We start from the raw sequence: 26,950 nt of genomic DNA on the forward strand, positions 1-26,950 counted from the left end.
TATGAACCCTGATTATACGTGTTATGTGATTTGTTTGGAGGTGATACACATGCTAGGTGGCGGGCGTGTGGGCGTGCACCATACAAATTGAGACTTAAATAAATTCTGTGGAGTTGTATAATTAGAGAATCATGTCATTATCCACATATCCTCCACGTGTTAGTGGAATTTGAGCTGAGTCTCATGATAAAGATCATGTTTAGGCTACGTGACGATATTCTCAGAGTGTGAGTACATGAGATTTCCATTGTGGTACATCACATTCATCATATATTTTATCATGTAGATATAGAGATGTCATATTCCTCATATCATGCATATTTTATCTATTTTTTCTGTACTGAGTTTAACTGTTGAACTAGAAAGCATGCCTACATTTCTGTACTGGATTGTACCTGTTGAGCTCGTCACTACTTTCAGCTCAGAGGTTAGTCTTGTTATTTATTGAGTTGGTTTTACTCATACTACACTCTGCACCTCATGTGCAGATCCAAGTACTTCCGGATACGACGATTGCCAGATTTGAGGATTTATCTGTTGGAGACTATCAAAGTAGTTGCTTGGCGTCCGCAGACCTTGACCCTCTTTCCTTTCAGTTTTTGTACTGTTCTATATTTTCAGACAGTGTTCTTATCAGTTAGACTTATCATTATTTAGATTCTCATGTACTCAGTGACACCGGATTTTAGGAGTGTTTTGTATATGAAATTATGAGTTTTTCAATTGAATTCAAATATTATATTTTCAAACTTAAGAGATTGTTGTGATTTATTGAGGTTATTGACTTGCCTACTATTGAGATAGGCGTCATCACGATAAGTTAGGATTTTGGGTTGTGACACCGCAGTAGACTTGAATCTCCTTAAAGAGAGCGAAATATTCGCGCCTCAGCCTAAAGAATATTTATTTTATTTTCTTCATTTTATTTTTCAACGGTAATTAATTGTATTTTCACCAACACCATATGATACTTGAACAAAGGAATACAGATTCAAGTGTGAAACCTCCGATTCTTATACCCCATAGACAATGCATATTAGAGACCTCATTCATTTCGAATTATCATACAAAACAAAATAAATATTACAGAACATCATTAGTCGTTATGGTTTAGAAAATACTAAATCAGAAATGGGCAAGACATGCATTAACATGCTTATTCAAGGAGGTAAACTTTAAAAGAGATGGAGTAATAATGTGAAGAATTAAAGTATCTTTTAGAGAGATCTAATTAAATTTTACTGTGACTGCTATGGATGTAGACCTTAAGGGAATTATATCCTCTAGATTTGACATCCCTGTCGCAATATGCGTATTTAGAATACTTTCTCTTCTAGGACTGGGTAAATAACTGTTTCTCTCCATATGTATATGCCTTAAGTTCTTCATCATCCATATCTTCCTCGGTAATGAAGTTATAACTGAACGATATTGTGCATGAATTAGAGTTGGCAAATTTTGAAGCTTTAAAACTGATGCAAGAAGATTTCCACCATATGTTACTGCAAGATATCTCAAATGAAATAACTTTGTAATCGCTAGTGGAAATTAGCTAAACACACCATTGAAGATGGCCAAATTATCCGCGCTTTGCGCGGTCATAAGAGAAAATATTTATATTTGTGCATGATGCGTGAAAATTGTATTTCTTCTCTCTCTATTAAATTTATAACAAGATATATTGTATATTTATTATTTTCTCTTATGATCACGCGAAGCGTAGATATATTGACTAGTATTGTAACGATCCGACCGATTATTTTGCTTTTTAGATCTCCGTTCCCCTAATTAAGACTCTCCGTATGTATTTTTATTGTTTTATAACTTGCGAGAATGGTTGGTTTAGGTTTGAAAGGGTTCGGGTTGAAATCGGAACACTTAGTTCCTTATTAGTGGCCTATGATGGCCAAGTTTGACTTGAGTCAATATTTTGAGTAAACAACCTCGGAACCGGGATTAGATAGTTCCAATCCATACGTATGATAATTTTGGACTTGAGTGTGTGTTCAGATCGGGTTTCGGGTGATCCGGGAGCTTTTCGACGGTTAATGTTGAAAGTTGGTTCATTGAAGGTTTTCTAATTCTTTAAATTTGATTTGGAGTAGACTGTTATCGAGGTCCGTTTGGGATTTCGAGCCCGGAAATAATTATGTATGATAATTTATTACTTGTATGCAAAATTTGGGGTGATTCCGAGTAGTCTAAGTATCATTCAGCGCGTTCGGAGCTAGTTGAGAAGTTTGAAGTTCATAAGTTGATTCAATTTGATTTTAGGGTGCGATTCTTAGTTTCGATGTTGTTTTATGTGTTCCGAGATGGGTTTTCACCTAGCTATTGAAAGTAAGTGATTTCTATACAATGCAAATTAAATACATAGATTATGGGTAGATTTTAACATGAAAAATGCGAAAGTTTTAGCAGTTTGTTGAAAAACCTAGATATTGATAAAAAATGAGATTAGACCACGAAAATGATTATGAAATTGGGTAAAAATTATATATTTGTGTTCGTGAGGTTGTGGGTTACAATTATTTATAAAATTTTTCGAAATCCGGGCACATGGGCCCGGGGGTGAATTTTAGAAACCTTCCAAATTGGGTTGGGTAATCACTATAATAGTTAAATTATGAACTTTTGAGCAATTATTGATTAGTTTGTACAATTTTTGACTAGTTTAGGATTGTTCGGCACAGACTTAAGGCTTTTAGAGTGATTTGTGGACCGGAGAGAGGACTTGGAAACGAGGTATGTCTCTTGCCTAACTTGTAAGAGGGAATTAACCTCATAGGTGTTTAAATTATTATTTGCTACTAATTGTGGGTGCTACGTATGCACGAAGTGACAAGAGTCCGTACGTAGCTAAAATTCATGTTATGCCCGGGTAGACATAGGCCTTTATTATGCTATTACTTGCACTATTTGAACTTAGTTTTGCTAGTTTAATTGCTTAAATTAATAAGTAAAACTTTGGTTAAAGATTATGTTAAATCGAGCTTCATTACTTAAAGATTTAGCGGAATGTTTAATCATTGATGGAAATTTATATTGTTTTATAGGCTTGCTTTGAAGTTGTAAATACATAATTCGTAATCCGAAGAGTTTTTCCTATTCCTGTAGATCGGTCCAAACGCTCGACAATATTTATATATATTATGGGATGCATCCATGGATCGGGTCGTACGAGCTCGGTAGTGTATTTACATGATTATTATGGATCGGTCCGTACGACCTCTGCATAACTCGTGCGTGTTGTCACTTAGAGTCCGATTATACATGATATGTCTTTCATGACTTGAGAATTTATAAATACATGTTGGCCTCTTACTTGTTGAGATTAGCATGTGATATTGGGGGACTTTTAATTGTTATTTTGTTAAAGGATTATTTAATTGTTGCCTCTTATTCCATTATTGATGTTGTATCTCATGCTTATTTAATATTCTGGTACATTATGTATATTGCCCACTAGTAAGTGTCGATATCGACCCCTCATCACTACTTCTTCGAGGTTAGACTAGATACTTACAGGGTACATATTGTTTACGTAATCACACTACACTTCTGCACATATTGTGCAGGTTCTGAGGTAAGTGCACCTGGAGTTCGTTCAGGCGCGCATCCGCATTACCCGGAGGCCTAGTGGTGAGTTGTTTCTCATGCTCCGTTCTACAACACCCGGAGCCTTCTCTTGATATGTTTTATCATTTCTGTCTATTATGTTTCAGACAATAGTTCTTAGGGAATTTTGTATATTCTACTAGATGCTCGTTCATTTGTGACACCGAATTTTGGAAATTCTAGTAGACACTCATAGGTTTTGATTATTTAATACACTATCTTACTTTCACGTTTAGTTTATGCTTTATATTACTATGCTCACTTACTATTTGTTTTCTTATTAAATAAAAATCAAAGATTTTAAAAATATTAAAATGAGCAATTCAATGGGTAGTTTACTGTTGGCTTGCCTAGTAGCGATGCTGGGCGCCATCACGGCCTATAGTAAAAATTGGGTCGTGACAGCTTGGTATCAGAGCTCTAGGTTCACATAGGTTTCATAAGTCATGAGCGGTCCTAATAGAGTCTTGCGGATCGGTGCGGAGACGTCCGTACATATCTTCGAGAGGCTATATGGTATTATGATACTTATTTTTCTTCATCTCCTATCGGGAAGTTGATGTTGTACTAAGTGTCTTTCTCTTATTCTCTCACAGATGGTGAGAACGCGCGCAGAAGATGTACCCGGTAGTGGAGGAGCTTCTCCCCCTGTTGCTAGAGGACGAGGCAGAGGCCGGGGGAGGACTCCATCTCCTGCTAGAGGACGAGGGCATCCTAGAGTTGCTCCCGTTGTACCACCAGCGGATCCAGTGGAGGATCCTGTCATTGTGGCGCAGGGTGAGGTGCCTGCAGCTGAGCCAGTCCCTGCAGATTTCACGTCCGCGCCGGGATTTTAGGAGGTCATGGACCATATGCCGTGGTTCATGGATTCTATAATGCAGGCTAGTTTATTTCCAGCGGACCCAGCCATATCTCAGGCTGGAGGGGGAGTACAGACCCCTACCACTCAAGCTCCAGGGCACGTCGCTACTGTATATCAGACCCCAGGTGCATTACCTATGGGCGGAGCCCATCCAGTTGCAACGGTTGTACCAGAGCCCAGACCAGATGCGACCGTCGAGACGCAGAAGTTGCTGGATAGATGGACCAGACTACATCCTCGTGCCTTGGGCGGTTAGCGACATGGGGACCCCCAAGATTTTATTGACCATTGTAGAGACAGGCTGCAGAACATGAGAGTATTGGAGTCTAACGGGGTGGACTTCACCACATTTCAGTTGGAGGGCAGGGCTCGTACATGGTGGCAGTCCTATCTTCTTAGCAGACCAGCGGGTTCACCTCCCTTGACTGGGATCAGTACACACGTCTTTTTCTGGAGAGATATATTCTACCCTCTCAGAGGGAAGAGCTACGGGGTCAGTTCGAGCGGCTCGAGCAGGGTTAGATATCTGTGACCGATTATGGGGTGAGATTCTCTGAGTTGTCCCTCCATGCACTTATGATACTCCCCACTAATGCCGAGAGAGTGCGTAGGTTTATTGCGGGCTTGCATTATGGTATTCAGGTTACTATGTCCCGAGAGGTGGAGATGGTGACTCCTTACGAGCAGGTTGTGGAGATAGATCAGTAGATTGAGGGTATCCGCACCCAGGGTCGTTTGTATACGACGGGGGAGAAAAAGCCTCGGCTTTCTGGAGGATTCAACGGCGCCCATTCTGGGGGCAGAGGTCAGTTTGTGAGGGGTCAGTCCAGCAGACCCACTTATTCAGCACCACCGCCTTCTCGGGGTGCACCTGTGCGGCCCTATTTCAGTGACATTCTAGAGAGCTCCTACCGTCCACCGGCTATTCAGGGTTCTTCCAGCGGGTATTCAGGTCCTCAAGGTTAGTCATCTTCCGCACCGAGAGGTTGCTATGAGTGCGGGGAGCTTGGTCACATGAGGAGATCTTGCCCCAAGTTACGGGGCAAGGCAGTGCAGCAGGGCCATCACCCTATGATCACCGCACCAGCTTTCGCACCGATCGTCGGGCCTGCCAGAGGTGGAGGGCTGGCGGGTAGGGGTCGCCCTAGAGGTGGAGGCCAGTCAGGTGGCGCTCCAGCTAGTTTCTATACTTTTCCAGCCAGACTAGATGCAGTAGCCTCAGATGTCGTGATCACAAGTATTATTTCTGTCTGCACTAGGGATGTCTCAGTACTATTTGATCTAAGGTCTACATATTCATATATTTCTTCTCTATTTGCTCATTATCTAGATGTCTCTCGTGAGTTCTTGGGTGCTCTTTTTTTAATTTGTATTATTCGCTTCTCCCAAACTTGCCTTTCTTGATGTCTGTTTTGGAGAGTTACTTTCTCTATTTATAAGACGAGTGACTAAAATATCTGCATATACGGAAAATGTATTATATGTTTTGTAGGGAACTAAGAAAAATTAGACATTTGTAAGCATAAAGAAGGGAGCAAAAGTTTTTTTTTGGAGTAACTGTAGGAGTGAGGGAGGAAGAGGTAAAAAGAAAAGGATATAATAAAGTTAGTAGCAGATAGCAATAGGAAAGAAGGAGAAAAGGAAAAGAAAAAAATAATAATAGAGTGAGGAAGTCGATAATAAGGGTTGTTAGATGATTATAAAATAAGAGGGATTAAGGGATGGTAACAGAAAGAAAAAGAAAACAAAGATAGAAAAATATAGGAATATAAAAACTATTTTTTACTCCTATTAACCTTCCCCCACGAACAGAATACATTAGCTTTTTTCTTATAATTTTTTTTATTTAAAAAGTTATTGACGGTTAAAATATAGTTTACTAAGCTCTAATTCCACTAAAAATATTTATAATTTCATTTTATCAGTATATATAGTTAATTGTTTATTCATGTAGTCGGTTTTTTGTCTTTTCTATATTAACTAAATATATAATTTATTGGTATTTTTTTTATAACAGGAAAAATTTCCTATTTTATTTATTAAAAAAGTGATCTAAGAGCAATATTTAATAACTAAAAAAGAGAATGGCACGACGGTCAAGCCCTTGACCTGGCAGGCGGAAGGTTTAATTACTTACCAGTGTACTAAGATACTCACATGAGCATGCATTCACTCATATATATGTAAGTATAGGAGCAGGAAACAAGTGGTGCTATAAATGGTTCAGGGAGAAAAGTATGGATTTACGTGAACCCACTCCCTCAATGTAGATCCGTCCTACACGTGCCAGTGTGTGTTTCATTTGTTCGTCCGTAAAGACATCTTACCGTGATAATGAACAACACTGGGTGAGGCGGCCTTGTGACCAGGCGATAGTCACTATCGTCAATATCTTTCAAGTAAGACACCATACTTCATCGGGGAATGGGCAATATATAGTTATTGGTTATCATTATAGTTATAACTATTGGAACTCCCTATCAAAAGTTTTACAATTTATCGAAATGCTTATACAGTTTATTCAAAGGTGTATTGTTACGTACCTAATCGAATTAAGTACAAAACTGTAAACCTAAAGAGCCAATTGAGAGAATAGCCCTTGAACAATCTACAGCTAAGCTATTCTTGGAAGAGAACTAAGAATGCAGAGATTAAAGAGAGAAAAATGTTATTGAAGTAAATCTGAATAGCTATTACAACTGAGCTTCTTCTCTTATATTCTATAGTCGAGAATCTCTTCTAACTGACTGTCATATCCCTCTCCTAACTAACATTGTCTAACCGCCTAACTAACTTTCCCTCTAAAATGACTATTATGCCCTTCTTCTATTAACAGACTCGTAACAGTGGGATACTAACACTATTCAAAGAACAAAATGAGGAAACTATTGCTTGAAAGCATGGACATCTATCCAAGTACTATCTTCAAGTGGACAGTTGAACCACTTGACCAACACTTGCTTGACCTGCCTGTGATGCTTGGAAATGGATTGAAATTCCAGTGCTTGCTCTAGTTCTAAAACAATATTACCATGAGGAGAAAGGGATACTGGTAGATCAGGTACTATAGGAGCAGATCCAATATGCTTTTTGAGCTGTGAGACATGGAATGTGGAATGGATTTTGGCATGAGGAGGTAAGTGCAACTGGTAGGCTACAGATCCCACCTTCTTAATAATTTGGAATGGACCAAAGTATTTGGGACTTAGTTTGTGATAAGAGTGGCCTTTCAGGGACATCTTCCTGTAAGGTTGCAGCCTGACAAACAGTTGATCTCCCACATAAAACTCTCTGAAGGATCTATTTTTATCCGCTTGAATCTTCATTCTAGATTGAGCTAACGGTAGGTGATGCTTGAGTAACCTGATAGTGCTTTCCCTAGCCTGCAGACTCCTATCCACTTATTCTACCAATGAACTGTATGGGACATTAGGAACATGCGTGGATGGATTTTGACCATATAATACCTCAAATGGGGTCAATTTAGTAGCAGAATGGTAGGTGGTGTTATACCACCATTCAGCCAGTGACAACCAGCGTGCCCAATCTTTGGGTCGATCATTACACATGCACTTGAGATACCCCTCCAAACATTTATTCACTGCCTCAATTTGGCCATCCGATTGAGGATGGTAAGTTGTAGAATGATGCAGTTGCACTCCTTGGACATCAAAAAAGACTGCCAGAATTTACTGAGGAAGACCACATCCCTATCACTGACTATTGTTTAAGGCAGTCTATGGAGCTTGTAAACATTATCCAAAATAACCTGAGCTACCGAGGCAGCATTGTAGGGGTGTTTCATGGCAATGAAATGAGCATACTTGCTCAACCTATCAACCACTACCATGATCACTGAATATTGATTGGATTTTGGTAAGCCCTCAATAAAATCAAGGCTAATGTCCTGCCACACCTTATTTGGGATCGGCAAGGGTTGTAGTAGCCCTGGTGATTTCACCTTTTCACCCTTAAATCTTTGACAAACTTCACACCCTCTGATGTGTTCATAGACATCCACCCTTAGTTTCTTCCAATGATAAAACTGAGTGACCCTTCTCAGAGTAGCAGCTATTCCTGAGTGACCTCCTACTGCTCCATTATGCAAAATTTTTAGTATTTCCTGCCTTACTTCCTAATATGCACCCACTACTATCTTGCCCCCTATATAGAGAATACCATCCTTCAACATATACAATGGTTTAGACGGAGGATCCTGCTACAATTGTTGGATAATTTGCTGTAGGTCAACATCTTTCTCATAAGAAGCTTTGATCTTCTCTAAGAAGTCAGAAGACACAAATGAAAATGTGTGCAGCTGAACCTCCTCTTTAGGCAGTCGAGACAATGCATCTGCAATCACACTGTCTCTACCCTTCTTGTAGGTGATAGTATAATCATACCCCATAAGATTAGCTAACCACTTTTGTTGACTAGGGAGTTGATATCCTCTGCTCCATAAGGTATTTTAAACTTTGGTGATCAGTTTTGATAGTGAAATTTCATCCACTGAGATAATTTCTCCATTTTTGTATAGCTGCTACTATGGCCATCATTTCTCTTTCATAAACTGAAAGTTGCTGATGCCTATTACTAAATGCTTTACTCATAAAAGCTAAAGGATGTCCCTCTTCCATTAGCACTGGCCCAATGCCAATACCACATGCATCAGTTTCTATAATAAATTCCAGATTGAAATTGGGAAGGACCAGCACAAGTGTTGTTATCATTGCTACCTTCAGTTCCTGGAAAGCTGTGGAAGCCATTTCATTCCAGGTGAACTTATCCTTTTTGAGGAGTTCAGTTAAAGGTTTGGATATCACTCCATATCCTTTGATAAATCGTCTGTAGTACCCCGTTAATCCTAGAAATCTCCTCACCTCACTCCTTTGACAGTTCTAGGAATGGGCCAGTCCACCATGACTTTGATCTTAGAGGGTTCTAGAAATTGGCATTTTCTCATCCTAACAAATAAGCAATTTTTCTTTAAAATCTCAAAGGTTTTCTGCAGGTGTATCATGTGTTTCTTCTATGAAGAACTGTGTACTAATATATCATCAAAAAAGACTAGGATGAACCTCGTAAGGTGGGGCTGAAAAACCTTATTCATTTAACTTTGAAAGGAATATGGGGCATTTGTTAGACCAAATGGCATCACGACAAACTCATAGTACCCATGATGCAACCTAAAAGCTGTTTTCTTCAATGTCCTTCTCATGCATTCTGATTTGATGATATCCTGACTTCATGTCCAACTTAGAAAAATACTCAGCCCCTCCTAATTCATCTAGTAATTCTTCAATTATAGGAATAGGAAACTTATCATTGACAGTGTGGTTATTTAGTTGTCTATAATCAATGCATAGCCTCCATGTTCCATCCTTCTTCTTAACCATGACTATAGGGAAGAGTAATGACTTACACTAGGTCTGATGACTTCTACATCCACCATCTCTTGTATCATACGTTCAATTTCGTTCTTCTGCAAGGTTGGGTATAGATAAGGTCTGACATTTACTGGAGGTACTCCTTCCTTCAAAGTTATCTTGTGATCATGGCTTCTATGGGGTGGTAGCTTAGTAGGAGTTGCAGACACTGTCGAGTATTGGTCCACCAGGCCCTGCAAATCACCATGTATCTCTACTTGATGTAAGTTGAGGCATGCCTTTTATGTGTCAACTAATTGCACATGTGCTACAATCATCATACTTAATCCTGCTGATTTGTGCAATAACCTTTCCATTTTGCTGTTATCAATCATTCTTGACCCCCATAGGTTGACTGCCCCTTAATGATACCTTCCTGCCTCCTATATGGAATTCCATTTTAGAAGTTTGAAATTCCATCTTATGTCTCCTAATGCAATAAGCCATTGAATCCCTAAAACTACATCAGCCCCTCCCAAAGGCATCACTAACATATCTGCCTTGAACTCTACACCTTGCATTTTCCATGAAACTCCCCTGCTCATGTAAGAACTATGCACTTTGCTACCATTTGCAACAAACACTGAAAAGGCGAGGATTGTTTCCAACTTACATCTCAACTTCTTGGCTATGGCTAAGTCCATGAAGTTGCGTGTTGACCCCGAATCAACCAAAACATGCACCATCTTACCTTTAACCCCTCCTATCACCCTCATAGTTCTATAATCTACTATACCATCCAAAGCATGGACATGCATTTGGGGTTGTAAGGCAGATTCTTCAAAATTCTCTTCCTTCATATTATCCTCCAGTTGCCACTCTTCCACTTCCTCCTCCACTTCTAAGAGGTACAATTTCTTTCTCTTCTTGCAGACATGATTAGGAGAATACTTCTCATCACTCCAATAACATAAGCCTTGTGCTCTCTTCTTATCCATTTCAGTAGTTTACAGTTTCCTAGAGTATTTGACTACAGATTGATTAGGAACCCTGCTTCTCCCTCCTCATTTATGGCTGTCATTACTCTAGTGTTAGAATAGTTCCTCGATTTCCATGAAGAATTGGGGCTAGGAAGCAATGGTCTGGAACTCCTAATGGCTACTCGGTTCTGTTCCCTTTGAAACTTCAATGATTGTTCTACTAATCTGGCCAAGTTGTAAGCCCTCATAAGAGTTCTTGGTGCTAGCATGTGTACTTGCACTTCAATGTATGGCCCTCAACCCATTCAAGAAGCAACTAATCGAGTACTCCTCAGTCAATTCCACTTGATTCATCATCCCATCGAACTTGTCCAAGAATTCCTGCACTGTCCCTATCTGTTTCAATGCCACTAGCTCCGCCATTGGATCATAATACAAATTGTCACCAAACCTCAGTTGTAGAGATCACACATAGTCATTCCATCTTGGCTTGCATCAAAGCCTTGTGCCACTGTAACGCCCGACCTTATAAATTAATGACGGCTAAGCGTACCTTAGATTCCTCCATTGTTCCGTCAGCCTAAAAGAATTGTTCACACCTGTAAATCCGTCCATCCAAATCATCACCCCCAAACACAAGAAATTCCACCCTAGAATACCTCATTCCAAACGGATTATTGTTACCATGACCATGATTTCCCCCATTTTCTACCGGAGCCCCGGCGACCACCCTAGGGTTGGTTGTCATCGCCGCAATCAATTGACGGATTTCACCCAACGCATCCTCCTGCCTTTCCCCCATTGTTCGAACCTGCTCATCATATTTCTCCGCCATGGAACGAATTTGCTTGCGGAGCTCATCCAATTCCCGTCGGACTTCGCCGTTTCTGGTTGTCGTCTCCGGCATAGTTTCGCCCAAGACCGTCGCTCTAATACTAATGTTACTTACCTAATCGAATTAAGTACAAAACTATAAACCTAAAGAGCCAATTGAGAGAATAGCTCTTGAACAATATTCAACTAAGCTATTCTTGGAAGAGAATTAAGAATGCAGAGAGATTAAAGAGAGAGAAATGTTATTGAAGTAAATCTGAATAGCTATTACAACTGAGCTTCTTCCCTTATATTATATAGTCAAGATTCTCTTCTAACTGACTGTCAGCTCCCCACAACCAACATTGTGTAACCGCCTAACTAACTTTCCTTCTGAAATGACTAATATGCCCTTCTTCTATTAAGGGACTCGTAACATGTATAGTTTATAAAAATAATTTAAACAATACATGAAAATGTTATTGCCTTTCATTATTGATTTTATAAAATTTCATACTTACTGTACTTCATGTATTTTACGTTTTCTTAAAGAAACGCTCCAACCTTATCGGAAAATAGTCAATAATACTTAGAGAGTACAATTCATAGAAATTGCGCTCAACCTCTTATGTTGGGCAACTTGATATTTCACATATTGTGGCACTGGAGTTGATAGCACGAGCTAGGTGTCTACTCCATTCTCTCCTATACTTGGTGAACTATAATTCTTTTATTGGTGGATCAATGTCTAAAGATTTATTATATTCGTTTATATCCAAAGAGGTTCCAGTGACACTTTGGGAAGGTCTAATCATGTAGGTGAGATTAATACTTTTATTTCTCATATTCATTCCGCACTTATGTATTTTGGCCAAAGGTCTAGTTAAGGTTGGAGTTAAAATAATGTCTTTTAACCAAATGATCCAATAATGGGTAGATAGGTTTAAGTGGTTCGCTAAGTATAAGTTGAAGGATCCAGGTGCCGGTTGTGCTAATCTTTTTGGGGCATGGCATTTAAAGTGTGATATAAAAAATAATGGCACAGTATACAAAGGAAAATAGACTCAAATGTGAAACCTCCTATTCTTGTGCACAATGCATTACATAAACCTTATTCATTTCGAACTACTCCCTCCGTTCATTTTTAGTTGTCAATTTTGAATTTTTCATGCCCCTTAAGAAATAATAAATAAAATATATATTTTACCATTTTACTCATAATAATGATAGCATTTTCAAAAGTCTTGAGAAATAATTTGGGGAATGAGTAGTTAATGATAAGGATAAAACAGAAAAAAAGATTGTCTTTTCTTAATTTAGTATAGTGGACAAGTAAAAATGAAAATATATTTGAAGTATAATGGACAAGTAAAACTGAATAGAGAAAGTATCTCGTATGAGTTACTGACATATAGATACTACAGTACATCAATAGTTATGGTTTACAAAATACTAAATAAAAAAAAAAACCACAAATGGGAGAGACATGCATTTAGCATTCTTATTCCTAAAACATAAATATAACATCTGATAAGAACATAAAAGAAACATTTTACTTTTCAAAATATAAACTAAAAGGTTCTGCATTAGGAAGGTAGTGCCAGATGGTCCCCGCAAAATAAGCTTCACTTCCCTGCATATATATGAAAGATATACAAAAAAAAAATTAGAAGTCATCAACTTAATTTCAAGAAGGTAAAATTTAACAAAAGATGGAGTAATTAATAATGTGAATAATAGAAGAAGAATATCTTAGAGTAAAACATACCGTGAGTGCTAAAGGATGTAGACCTTAAGGGAATTATTTCCCATGTCCTCTTGTTCTTGTTCAATTTTTCTTGCAGAATCCTCAGCAAGAGTACTGCAATTATGTAACTCAATTGACTCCAAACTACAAATTTCCGCAAAATCTATTGGAATATCTTCCACGTACTTGCATTTCTTCAGAACAAGGCGTTTTAGATTTGGGAAGCTATCACTGCTTGCTTCCCAATGTCGAAAATATATCTCGCTAAATAGTAACAACTTTAGGCTTTGGAACTTGTCTTCATCACTTAATCTCCATACTTTATCCCAGACTGCAAAATTTTTAAGTTTGAGCTCTTCAAGATTTGGCAACATGACAAGAGTTGATATGTATTCCCAAGGAAAATAAAACCGTCTAGTTAAAGTCAACCTCTTAAGTGATGTTGGGAAGACAAACCTCGCGAGGGACCTCGGCGAATTTCCCACGAAAAACTTCAGTGCTTCGAGTTTTCTTAAGCTTGACATATCAATGAGGCGATTGGCCAAACGGTCACAGACAATCAGGCTCTTTAGATTGGGAATGATTGAAAACACTTCATTTGTACAACTGGTGGAACAGAGAACAGAAAATTCCTGTAGATTTGGCATCTCTGTCACAAGATGCTTATTTAGAATGTCACTTCTAAGACTGGTAGCTCCCTCCAGATGTATATGCCTTAAGTTCTTCATCATCCATATCGTCCCTGGTAAAGTTTTATCACGACGTTGATTCATAAGAATTAGAGTTTGCAAATTTTGAAGCTTTGAGATTGATGCAGGAATATCATCGTCAAATCCAACTTGGAGATATCTCAAATGAAATAACTTTGTAATCACGAGTGGAAAGGAGGTGAAATTTGTAGATTCATGGAAGATGGACAATACCCTAAGAAGGTTGAAATGGGAGAAAATTTCATGTACTACAGTATGAGGATGGTAGATGGGCAATATCCCGAAAAGCTTAACACGTGTTGCGTAAGGTAGATCCAATCGAGATAAGTAGATAGATGTGGCAACAGGGGGTAATAGCTTACAACAATCATCAACTGAATAATATTGGCTTTGAAAACTGAAGCGACGAACATTTTGCTTTTGTGTTAGAAGAGAAGAGTAGTTTTTATCAATATGCATAAACTTTGTCATTTCAGCTTCTATCAAACAAAATTCATGCAGCAGATCATGCATTGCACATGCTTTTATCTCACCATTGAATCTCCGTTTTCTAATCATTAAGTTCCTGCCAATAAGATCCTCCAAATAATCTACTGCCACTTCCTCCAAGCTTTTATTACTTCGGGACGTCCTTATATAACCTTCCGCGATCCATAGTTGGATCAATCTCTTAGTTTCAACCTGAAAATCCTCTGGGAAACAACCCATAGAAAGAAAGCAAGGCTTGAGATGATTAGGCAAGTGGTGGTAACTCAAACCAAGCACTCCTAGGCATTTATCTGGATGACTAGCAACGATTTCACCTAAGATTCGGACAACATCCTTCCAAGCTTCTAATGTCCTGGCCATTTTAGAAAGATGCCCTGCGATAACTAAAATCGTTAATGGTAGTCCTTTGCATTTTTCTACTATTTTCTTTCCAAATTTTTCCAACTCATGAGGATGATCATTTTCTGGTCCAAATACATTATCACGAAGTAACTTCCAGCTGTTTTCTAAATTCAATAGGTTCATGTGATGAGGGCTAATAGAATCCACATACATAGCTACCGCAGTTTCCCTAGTAGTCAATAAGATTCGACTCCGATTATTGTACTCAGGAAATATTCCTCTTATACTATCCCAATCACCCGTACTCCAAATATCATCAACAACAACAAGGTATCTCTGACCCTTTAGTTTTTTCTGCACCAGGTCGGCTAACTCATTGTCCTTCACCTTATCATAATCATTTGCATTGAAAAAATTTGTATGCTTTGAGATGCAATGTAAAGCATGTAACAAGACATTTCTAAATCGAAATTCTTGAGATATTGTAACCCAAATATGAAGGTCAAAATGATACCTGATTGTGAGATGATCATAAGCTTTTCTAGCGAGTGTTGTTTTGCCAATGCCACCCATGCCTGATATAGTGACAATGTCTAGTGCCGACAGTGGTCCTGTCAATCTTTTAACCATGATCTCCAAGTCATCATCAAGTCCCTGCACAATGGCATCTTCCAAATTTGGCAGCATTGAATCACTTGTAGAAGTGCCAATCATGGAATCCCCAGATAATTCAACAATTTCATCATCAGCATCATGAGTACTGTCATGGGCTGCTTTCCATCATCGACCCATGACCCCTTGGACGCGCCCCGTGGCGTCCCGGCAAGACTCCCAACGCCTAGCGCCACGGTCGGCCCCGTGGTCTCGGCAGCGCCAAGTGACAAGCGAGCATGCGCCTCTGTCGCCCCACCGACAATCAGTGCCAGCGCCCAGCGGCTGGCGAATGCCATCAGCGCCGCGCGCACCGACAATGCCGCACGCGCAGACCCAATGCCAAGCACCAGCGCCCCGCCGCTGGCAGAACCAAATAGTGCCGCGCGCGCCCACAGCAATGCGCGCGCAGACCCTGATGCTCAAGACAAAGTTGCTGCCATCGGACTTGCTTCCATAGAAGACTAAGTCCTTTTCATTGTAATTATAGAGTAGTTTTACTTCATTCATTTTCAGTGTGCTTCTACAGCTTTCTTAGGTCAACTCATGTAACTTTGGTTTATTTTTTTTAAGCATTATTAAGGGGGACCAAAGCATTCAAACATTCAAGCATTCAAACAATTCTCTGTACTGGTGTCTCTTCCCCCCAATACCGCAGTGCATCTTGTAATAGCTTTCATCATCATCAATACAATCATCAGCTTTCATCATCAATTGCTCATTTTTCGCTGCTCAATTGCTCACGACATTGGTTTTCCCGTACGGCACAGACAATCTAGTCTAGCGTACGGCGAGGACCTCAGTTGGCGCATAGCAACCGCACTGACATCAGTTGCTTAGCCTTACGTCGCCCTTCCAAGGAACTTCAGGAAGGCGCCGCGTAACAGTACTAGTGCTCAATTCAGAAATAATCTCCATCACTTCTTTCTTTGTTGTATCGATTTTTTTAATTAGTGATACCAAATTCCTGTGTAAAATTATATGTGCTATTCCAAACTTCCAGCTTGAGCCTTTGATTAGTTGACCAATCTTAAGCTTAACAACATCTTCTGCATCACTAGCAGCAACTCTTATTTTTTCCTCCAAAGATTTGATTTTTTCAGGATCAAACCTACTCTTTCTAGTTTCTTCAACAACATTATGAAAATATTCAGCAGTAGCATGAAGAGAATCGAGCGTTTTAGCAGTTTGACCTTGAATGAGCTTTGGATTAATTCTCTGCTGAAGTTGCTCAAGAGTTTTAACAAGAGAAATTACAGCAATATAAGCAGCCATCAACTACTTAAGAATCAGATTGTGGAAATGATGGCAAGAAGGAGAAAGATTTGGAATAGTTCCAGATTAATATGGAGAGGAAGGAACAAAAGAATTTTTGAAGGAACAGCTCTTTAACTAATTTTTCTCTCAAATAATGGAAAACCCCCTATTTATTATGTGGGCTGCCTTGAGTGTGTAAATTTTTAATCCCACAACTTGTACAATACCCTTTACATAATTCCCAAGACCATGTTAGTTCCTTAGTGGTTATTAATAAATTGTTTGACTTATTAAAATAAAACTAAGAGTCCGTTTGGATTGACTAGAAAAATAGTAGATTTTCAGCAGAAATAGTTTTTAAGCCAAAATATAATAAGTTGGGATTGTTTTGAATTATAGAACTAATTGATCGAGTTAGAGAGATGAAATGAAAGCAAAGCAGAGAAGAATGAACTCATTTCATATAATGAAATCTGCAACTAACTTTTGTACAGAAGCTATGTATATATACAAGTACATCTAACCAACTCTAACTAATTTTCACTAACTACCTCTACTAACTTAGTTAGTGACAGCTGTCACCTAAGCTCCTAACTGCCTAACAGAATAAGCTGGAAGAGCTGCTTGACTATTATGGCTCATACTCGATTCTTCAACACCCTCCCTCAAGCTGATGGTTGAAACACATCTTTCAACCCCAGGTTGGATAGTAGGTAATCATGTTGTGGCTTTCCCAGACTCTTGGTCAATAGATCAGTTTGTTGTTCTTTTGTAGAAACATAGTGTGTCTTTACCAATCCTTGAATAATTTTTTCTCTCACAAAGTGACAATCTATGTCAATGTGTTTTGTGCGTTCGTGGAATATGGGGTTGGCTGCAATCTGGATTGCAGCCTTGCTGTCACAGTATAGATCAATAGGAACTTCAACCTCCACTCCTAATTCTTTGTATAGACCTGTTAACCAGGTTAATTCAGTCACTACTGAAGCCATGCTTCTGAACTCTGCTTCTGCAGAACTCCTTGCCGCAGTGTCTTGCTTCTTTGACTTCCAAGAGACTAAGGCATTTTCAAACTTCACTAGATAACCTGTAACAGACTTTCTAGTCTACAGACAGCCTCCCCAGTCTGAGTCACAGTAGGCTCTTAGTTTTCCATAGCTTTCAGAGGGCATCAACAATCCTAGGCCAAGTGCACTCTTGATGTACCTTACTACTCTTAGTGCAACTTCCATATGAGATTGCTTGGGCTTATGCATAAACTGGCTAAGGAGTTGAACAGCAAAGGCAATGTCTGCTCTGGTCATTGTCAAATACAGAAGTCTCCCTACTAGCCTTTGATATTGGCTAGCATCAGGTAGAAGATGATCTGTATCTGCATTGTCTTTGTCTGTGCTTTGAGTGTTGATGAAGCTGTCATAGTCTGCAGAGGTGAGCTTTTGATTGTGCTTTAATGGAGCACTAACAGGTTTAGCTCCTCCAAGTCACAGCTCAACAATTAGTTCTAGAGCATATTTTCTCTGATTCATGATAATAGCCTCCCTTGATCTGGCAAACTCAATGCCTAAGAAAAACTTGAGCTCACCAAGATATTTCATCTTGAACTTGAGTTGTAGATCACATCTAGCCTACAGAATAAGCTGAGGACAACTCCTTGTAACCAAAAGGTCATCAACATAGACTAAGACAAGAACCAGTCTGTCCTGCACTTTCTTAGTGAATAAGGAGTAATCAAAATGACTATGAGTGAAACCAATCTGTAGCAAGGCATCAATTAGCTTCTTGTTCCACTGTCGTGGTGCCTGTTTGAGGCCATATAATGATTTGTGTAATCGATAAACTTTGCCTGTCCCTCCCTGGGTAGAAAAACCTTGTGGGATGTCCATGTACACTTCTTCAAGCAAATCCCCTTGAAGAAAGGCATTGTGCACATCCATTTGAAAGATGTACCAATGCTTAGCAGTTGCAACTGCTATAACTGACCTGACTGTGACCATCTTGGCCACAGGGGAGAAAGTTTATGTATAGTCAAGCCCTTCTTGCTGATTGTAACCTTTAGCCACTATCCTTGCTTTGTATCTTTCTACTACTCCTGAGGCTGTATATTTGATTTTAAAAATCCATTTGTATCCAATAGGCACCTTTCCTTCTGGCAAATCAACAATGCTCCAAGTCTTGTTCTCCTCTAGTGTTGTGATTTCTCACTTCATAGCAGCAATCCATTTAGGATTCTGAACTGCTTCATTATAGGACTGTGGTTCAATAATAGATGAGTAGACATTGAGTGCAGCACTATAGGCAGAAGAAATATTGTTGTACCTCACATAGTTTGATATGGGATAATAATAGTTGGACTTCCCATGAGTTGAAACCACAAAGTCCTTCATCCACAGTGGTGGTTTAAACATTCTTAGAGATTTTCTGCTAGGTACTTCATGATGAGGCACTAGTGCTGAGGCCTAAGTAGAGGACTCTATATCTGGTGATGTACTGGTGTTTGAAGCAGCTGATAAGTTTGGAATTTCAGCAGATACTAAGGGATCAGCAGGTTGTGCATTAGATAGGTCTATAGTATTTTGAGGAGATACTGTTATATTGCTTCCAGAACTAGTGTTAGGGGAGAAATCTAAAATAGGAAATACTGATGATATGGGATAGATAGTGTGTCTGGAGGGATAGACATCCTCCTTGAACACCACATCTCTACTGACTATAAATTTCCTGGAGACTAGTGTATACATCTTATAGCCCTTTTGAACCATAGAATATTCAAGAAAAACTGCAGGAACAGCTCTAGGAGCAAATTTATGAGTGAGAGAAGCAGGAACACTATGCAATATTTCATATGGCGTTCTACCTTTAAGAGTTGAGGTAGGTAGCCTGCTTATAAGATAAGCTACAGTAGTAACACATTCTCCCCAGAATCTGAGTGGAACTGAGGCTTGGAATCTGAGTGTCCTTGCTATATTGAGTATATGCTTGTGCCTTCTCTCAACTACTCCATTCTGTTGTGGAGTGTAAACACAAGAGCTTTGATGAGTGATGCCTAGTGACTTGAGCAGTTCTGTCATTTGAGTATTAAAACACTCACAACCATTGTCTGTTCTTAGGACTTTGACAGTAGAGGAATGAATAGTTTTAACCATTAAGAAGACTTTCCTAAGAACCATAATTACTTCAGCTTTTGAGGGTAATAGATACAGCCATGTGAATCTAGAATGATCATCAGCTATAGTTAAAAAAATATCTCTTCCCATCACAGGTAGGTAACCTGTAAGGGCCCCACACATCAACATGAATGATATCAAAGTTAGAATGAGCAGTGGAAGTACTCAGAGGAAAGGGTAATCTTGTTTGCTTAGCAACTAGGCAGACAGTACAATGGTGTTCAGTATCATCAAATTTCACAGACTGAAATTCACTTACTTTCTTCAGTATATCCAAAGGTATATGACCTAGCCTCCTATGCCATAGGGCAACATTTATTCTAGTATACTCAGTGGTATTCACAGTGAGAGATTTTGGAACAGAACTTAAATTTCTTGTAGTAGGTGCATCCTCCATTGCTTGTATTATACTCCGAGATGTGAGCACATACAATCCATAGTCTTCCTTACCAATCCCCTTCACCTGTCCACTGAAGAGATCCTAAAATATACAAAATTCAAGAAAGAACATAGCTACACCCTTCAGCTCCTTTGTAATCTTTGAGACAAATAACAGATTGTATCTGAACTCAAGTATATGCATAACATTAGTTATCTTGTGGCCAAGAAATATGTATGTGGAGCCTAGATGTATTACTGTGGCTAGCTCTCCTATAGGTAGACACACTTTCCCTACATTAGTCTGTCCCAAGTGTTTTAAATCAAACAACATATCAATCCTATGCACCATATGATTAGAAGCTCCAGTGTCAATTATCCACTTAGGCTAATCTTCAGGAAGGGTTGCATTATGTATCATACCTGCTGCCATGGCTGAGCCATTATCCTCACTTCCTTTTTCAAGCATCTGAATGATTTGATTGTACTGTTCCTGTGTAAATTGAGGGATTCCACTTATTGCAGCCTGAGCAAGCTGGTTCTGAGCAAACTGGTTGTTGGTGAGATGGCCTACTGCTTGTGATGTTGAAGAATTCCCATAGATTGACATAACATTGTTGGAGAACTGATTCTCTCCAGTATAAGCAGCTGAGTTTTCTGAAGGATGCTTCTTCATGGATTTGAAATCTGAGGGGTAGCCATGAAGCTTATAGCAGGTTTCCCTAGTGTAACCTTTGAAACTGCAGTAGTCACAATGCATCTGATTCTTCCTCTACTTGAAATTATTTGTAGGGTATGAGCTTCCTTTATTATTGAACATCACTTGATTATGATTCTGAAGGCCAGGGGAATAAGAGGCAGGATTAGAGGAGTATGGAGCAGGACCAGTCTTATTGGTAAACTGAGATGAATTAGGGTGACCTTTACTGGTGAACAAGGCTGTTCCCTTATGAATTTCTGCTACATTTGAGGAATGATTAGCCAAGGACCTTCTACTTTCTTCTGAAATGATCATAGAATAGGCTTTGTTTATAGAGAGAATAGGTGACATATTCAGAATATGATTGCTCGACTGTGCATAGGACTCAATCAGTCCCATTAAGAATTGTAACAACCTCTGATACTCAAAGTGTTCTATATATCTCTTTGATTCTTCACAACCACAACCAGGACAAGGCATAAGTGCATCAAATTCAGCCCAAAACTCCTTCAATTTAGAGAAATTAGAGGACACTGATGAGATGCCCTGTGACAGAGTAGCAATTTGTTTGTGCAAGTATAGGACCCTCAAGCCATTCACCTTTTCAAAGCTTTCTCTAAGGTCACTCCACACCTTGTGTGCACTTGTAGCATACACCATTCCACTTAATAGCTCAACACTCACAAAATTCATTATCTATGAAAGCACAATAACATTACACTTTTCCCACAGATCATGAATAGAAGGATCAAATTTATCCTTAGAACATCTTCCATCTACAAAACCTAGTTTGCTCTTGCCTAGTAAACTAATACGCATAGAGCTGCTCCACAGAGCATAATTTTCATGTTCAGTTAGTTTAATTGAGATGAGAGAGCTACCTGGAGTATCAGACGGTTGGAGAAATAGAGGATGATATTGATCGACAACTATAGCACCCACACGACTTGGATCTGCCACTGGAGTTGCATCAGCAGTCGTATCTTCAATTCCTGTGCCTGAGCTTGTACCACCAGCTCCGATCACCATTGAAGATAAAAAATCGAGATCTTAGGATAGAATCGAACACAGAGAAACCAAAAAAATACCTAATTGCTCAAGGACAACTCAACCTAAGACGAGGTGAATCAAAGCAATTGCATAGATGACGACCAACGAGTTCTAGATACAGAAATCAATTTCAAGCAATCTGCGTGAATTGATCGTCTTCACGGGCTCTGATGCCATATTGAATTATAGAACTAATTGATCGAGTTAGAGAGAAGAATGAACTCATTTCATATAATGAAATCTGCAACTAACTTTTGTACAGAAGCTATGTATATATACAAGTACATCTAACCAACTCTAACTAATTTCCACTAACTACCTCTATTAACTTAGCTAGTGACAGCTCGATTCTTCAACATATTGCCCATCTTATTGCTTTTGACTTGTTTTAAGGAGTTTTTAACTTATTTTAAGTACTTTTTAACTTTGTCAAACACTTAAAAAAAACTAAAAAAAAAAAACACTTAAAAACTGATTTGATCAGCTTAAAAGCCAATCCAAACACCCTCTAAGTCATTGCCGCTTGTGGAATTAGATCTATCGAGATATGGTAGAATGATAGTATTCCATCCATTTTCATTTGATTAAAGGCTTAACATTTTCTTTCTTCTGATAGACAGGTTTTCCCTGACTAAAAAAAATCACCGATTTGTTTATTTGCTCTCAACACTTGAGTAAGCAAGCATCTTTATTAATGGAGCAGTGTAGGTTGCCTGCAGATGGGAGATTAGGCTTTTTCTTTTTAACTGAAATTTTCTTGAGAGAACTACAGAAATAGCAACAGATAGTATCTACCAACAATTAGCCATTAAGTCATGCTACCAAAAATAATTAGAAAAAGGCGTCAATAATTTACAACATTCTAAAAACCTAAGCAAAAATATATATTTTTAATGAATTTGGTTGGAAACATCCTCTCTACTCCCTCGGGCAGGGGTAAGGTCTGCGTACACATTATCCTCTCTAGACCTCACTTGTGAAATTTTACTGGGTTGTTGTTGTTGAATTTGGTTGGAATTTGCTGAAGACACATAGATGAGGCAATATACAAAATTCGAGAAAGATTAGAGGTGATTTGAACTAATTTAGTATCAAAATTCGTAGTTAATCGTTGCCTGTTGTATTGTATCGTATTGTTACTTTAAATAAAATATTTGTTTTGATTGTTACTTATATTTTATTGTATCGTATCGTTAAATCTATCGTTTCGTAACGACGAAAAGTGTCACTTTATGGAACGACGAATTTGGTGTGGTGATATCGTTCTCTTGCTTTTTTTTTTACTCGTCTTACCATTTCTTATTATTAAATAATCATATTCTATCATTTACCCTACTTTTTTATATAATAATTTTACTCCGTAACCTATTTTTTCTTAGTAATATTACAAGTTTATTCTTCATATTGTTGGTGCATGATATCATGAAATAACCCAGTCTATCCAAACGTTGTATTCATCAAACAATACAGTACAATAAAATACGATACATTATGAAACCACATGTAACAACAATAAATTGTGGTTAGTGTTTACGTTTCAAAATTTAATGTCACGTAGGGGTGTACATGGGTCGGGTTGATTCAGATTTTCTAATTACCAAACCAAACCAATTGTATTGGGTTATTAAATCTAAATACCAAACCAAACCAATAAAAGTCGGGTTTTCTAATCTCGGTTTTTCTTTTTTTTTTTTTTTTTCGATTTTCGGGTTTTTTCGTTTTTTTTTCATAAAGACTTCATAGCACAAAACGTAAAATTTTTGCTCCAAATATTTCTTTAATCCTAGAAAGAAAGAACTATATATGGTGTTTTTCTATAAAATAACATAAATATGAGATGAGTAATGGCATTGTACTAAAATATTCAACAATAAAGATAATAAAATCGCATAAAATAAATATTATCAATAAGCCATAATAAAAACAAACATAAATTAAAATTATGACTAATAAGTACAATTATTTACATGACTAATCACTAAAAGAAAAATAAGTTTTACATTTTATCTAAACCATGAAAAAACTTAAAAATTAGATATCCAATACTATTTTCATTCATAGTACAATTGAATTGAATGTCTTTTATTAATATTAATATTGATTTGATTTTGGTTTAGGATTTATTTGAGTTACTAATATTTATGGACTATAAAACTTATTGGAGCATCCAAAAAGTATAAGTCCAAACTTAAAATAATACATTAAAAGATAAAACTATGAAAAAGCTTAAGAAATTTTTATAAACTACGCTACCATAAATATTTTTATGTATTAAATATATTTAAAACTTCTATACATATAATGCCGGATTGGTTTGTTTTCGGTTTGACTTTTTTTAGTTAAAACCAAACCAAACCAAATATGGTCGGTTTTTTTTCCAACACCAAACCATAGTCGGATTTTTTTCCTCTATTTGACTCGGATTATTGGGTTGGTGCGGTTTGTTGGTTTTATTTGTACACCCTTGCCATGTAAAGTATCTTAAAAAATGTTGTAACCGTAAATAAATGTGCTATTTTTAAAATAAAGGGAAAAGTAATGTTATTTATATAGATATTCTTTAAAAAGAGACTAACAATGTTAAAATCTATAAAAAAAAAACAAAAATTGTTTCTGCCTTTGAGTTTGGCAATATTTTAACACAGCAACTTGTTGTGTAGCAACCTTGTACCTTTAATTATTTTCCGCACCTCCTAATTAATGTTTATTAATAATTATTTGACTTAATTAAAAAAAAAGAGTCAATGCCAGTTGGGTGCGTGGAATCAGATCTGTCGCGTTATGTATATCGTTTTCATTTGATTAATGTTTTCTTTCTTCCAATGGACAGTTTTTACTTGATTTAAAATGCATCAATTTGTGTATGTGTTCTGATTGGAGGAGTACACAAGCATCTTTACAGTACGAAGGTTGCGTGGCGTTGAAGGAGACTCGTCCTAAAATGCTTTTTCTCGACTCGCGTCTGAGCGAGTCATTGCAAAACTTCCGGAGACTTGTAGTCTTGTTTGGCCAAATTGAAAAAATCAGTTTATTTTTAGAAATATTTTTTTTTAATAGTAATTTTTCAACAAGTATTTTCAAAGAAAAATAGTTTAGTTTGTGTTTGACTAATCAATTTGAAAAGTATTTTTGAGCAACAATTTGTGTTTGGTCAAACTTTTCAAAAAGTGTTTCGAAGTATCAAATTACAAATAAGGACGCAAAAATATTTATCAAATAGTTAATATTATATAAATAGATAAATAATTATAAATATTTATTATTAAAGATAATAATGAAGTTTTTTTTATTTTATTTAAGTAAAGTATAAAAATAAAATTGAAAGTATTTTATTCTTTCAAGATGATTTAAAAATATCAAAAAATTATTCAACAAATATAAAGTTCATCCCATATTTATAATTACTTAATAATTTAAGCTAAGTAGGATTATTTTGGTAAATATAATATTTTTCTAAGAGTATTTTTGGTAGGAAAAAAATTCAAAACTGCTTCTGTTTCTGAGAAGAAACTACTTTTTTTTGTTTTTCAAAAACTGCTTATGCTTTTATCCAAAAATACTTTTTTCCCATAAAAAACTTGGCCAAACACCTCAAGTTGAGAATAAGAATTTTTTGGAAAAAAAATAGTTTTGGCATGGGAGAAGCTTTGACCAAACAAGCTATTACCTAGCAGGTTCAAGTCTTGTGAGGTGAAAGTTCAAGATAGAGGGTGAATGATTTTATGCTTTCTCGGTGTTCTAACTGAATAGGATAAAGGGTGCAGAAATTAAATTGTAGAAAAGTACTCCGAATTGTACAACGATATTTTATACTGGATCGAATTCTGAATCCTAGTCCAATCCCTTTATGTTCCAAGAGGGTTTTATTCTATATGATGGCTACTTGGTAAATTGGTTACAGTTAGTTTGTGCGTTTTCTATGAGCTCTTCAATTTTCTTCTATTTTTCCTCTCAATTTTGATACAATATTTTACCAATAATTTTTCTCTCTTTTATCTCTTTCTTTTACACAGTAAATCAAAAGTATTACAATATTGCTAAGATGAGAACAAAGAGCTTGAAGATGGTTAGACAAAAATATGTCTTGCTTCTGGACTTGTTTCGTCTTTTATATACTGGATATGGAGCCCGTTGGTGTCCTTGATTTTCTGTAGATGATTTGCTTACCTGCTATTGACAGAAAGAAAACAACCCAAGAGATTTGATCCTTGGAAATCTTTCCAAGAATAAAGTTGGAACCTTTTAAATCACAGCTTGATCAGCTTCTCATTTGTTTTCCTTTTTCGACCACTGTAATTTGCTTCTATTCAAATCATTATTTTCCTTTTCTTGCATTCCTCTGGGTTACCGTCTTCCTTAAGCTGCACGCCTTCCAGTCTCGTACTTGATCTTCTTGATATTTTCCTTTTTGGGTCTTTGACTCAGTTTTTTTTTCGGCCGTTGCACATCTTCCTTCCTTGTACTCCCCAGTGTATGATCAAAGCATCATTGTATTCCTGCACATTTACCCGAATATGCTTAGAATTGAACTTATTAATGTCACCATTAAAACTAAAAGCTGTCTCCCATTTTTAATGATGACAATTATTAATATATTAACAATACGTAGTAACCAATTAATGTCTTGAAGGTGTGCTCCCCCTAAACTTGTAAATTTTTTCTCCCCCTTTGGTACCAGCAAAAAGAAAAAAGAACAAAAGACAACAACAACAATATATATATATTATTTTTTTTTTACTCTGTTCATCTCTTTCCATTCATCAAAACTAGACAAAGTACTGCATTGCCCCATGTGTATATTTTTCACGGGAATGGCTCACTAT

At 37.5% G+C, this 26,950-nt stretch overlaps 2 protein-coding genes across 9 annotated transcripts; both read right to left on the reverse strand.

The window, feature by feature from the left end:
• Nucleotides 1-7,365: 7,365 nt before the first annotated feature.
• LOC142167348 (uncharacterized) lies at nucleotides 7,366-7,806 on the reverse strand. The gene has a single exon (XM_075227511.1). It carries the CDS (start codon nucleotides 7,804-7,806, stop codon nucleotides 7,366-7,368), a length of 441 nt encoding a protein of 146 aa, XP_075083612.1.
• A 5,208-nt stretch (nucleotides 7,807-13,014) lies between these two features.
• LOC107760541 (putative late blight resistance protein homolog R1A-10) lies at nucleotides 13,015-22,846 on the reverse strand. Of its 8 annotated transcripts, XM_075226884.1 has the most exons (4): nucleotides 21,959-22,831; nucleotides 20,801-21,212; nucleotides 13,408-14,128; nucleotides 13,015-13,272 (listed from the first exon to the last, which is right to left on the reverse strand). In XM_075226884.1, exons 2-3 carry the CDS (start codon nucleotides 21,135-21,137, stop codon nucleotides 13,416-13,418), a joined length of 1,050 nt encoding a protein of 349 aa, XP_075082985.1. In that variant the 5' UTR covers nucleotides 21,138-21,212; nucleotides 21,959-22,831; the 3' UTR covers nucleotides 13,015-13,272; nucleotides 13,408-13,415. The 8 variants fall into 8 exon arrangements, with proteins under 8 accessions (XP_075082985.1, XP_075082984.1, XP_075082982.1 ...); XM_075226883.1 differs by having other exon boundaries at nucleotides 13,408-21,212; nucleotides 21,959-22,840; XM_075226881.1 differs by having other exon boundaries at nucleotides 13,408-21,379; nucleotides 21,959-22,840.
• Nucleotides 22,847-26,950: the final 4,104 nt, after the last annotated feature.

Source organism: Nicotiana tabacum, chromosome 12 (genome assembly GCF_000715075.1).
Source record: "Nicotiana tabacum cultivar K326 chromosome 12, ASM71507v2, whole genome shotgun sequence".
NCBI classification, from domain to species: Eukaryota; Viridiplantae; Streptophyta; class Magnoliopsida; order Solanales; family Solanaceae; genus Nicotiana; species Nicotiana tabacum.

What these genes read in the sequence shown, in the direction of transcription:
- LOC142167348 (XM_075227511.1), bottom strand. Translation starts at nt 7,806, where the DNA reads ATGAAGATTCAAGCGGATAAAAATAGATCCTTCAGAGAGTTTTATGTG.
- LOC107760541 (XM_075226883.1), bottom strand. Translation starts at nt 15,641, where the DNA reads ATGATTGGCACTTCTACAAGTGATTCAATGCTGCCAAATTTGGAAGAT.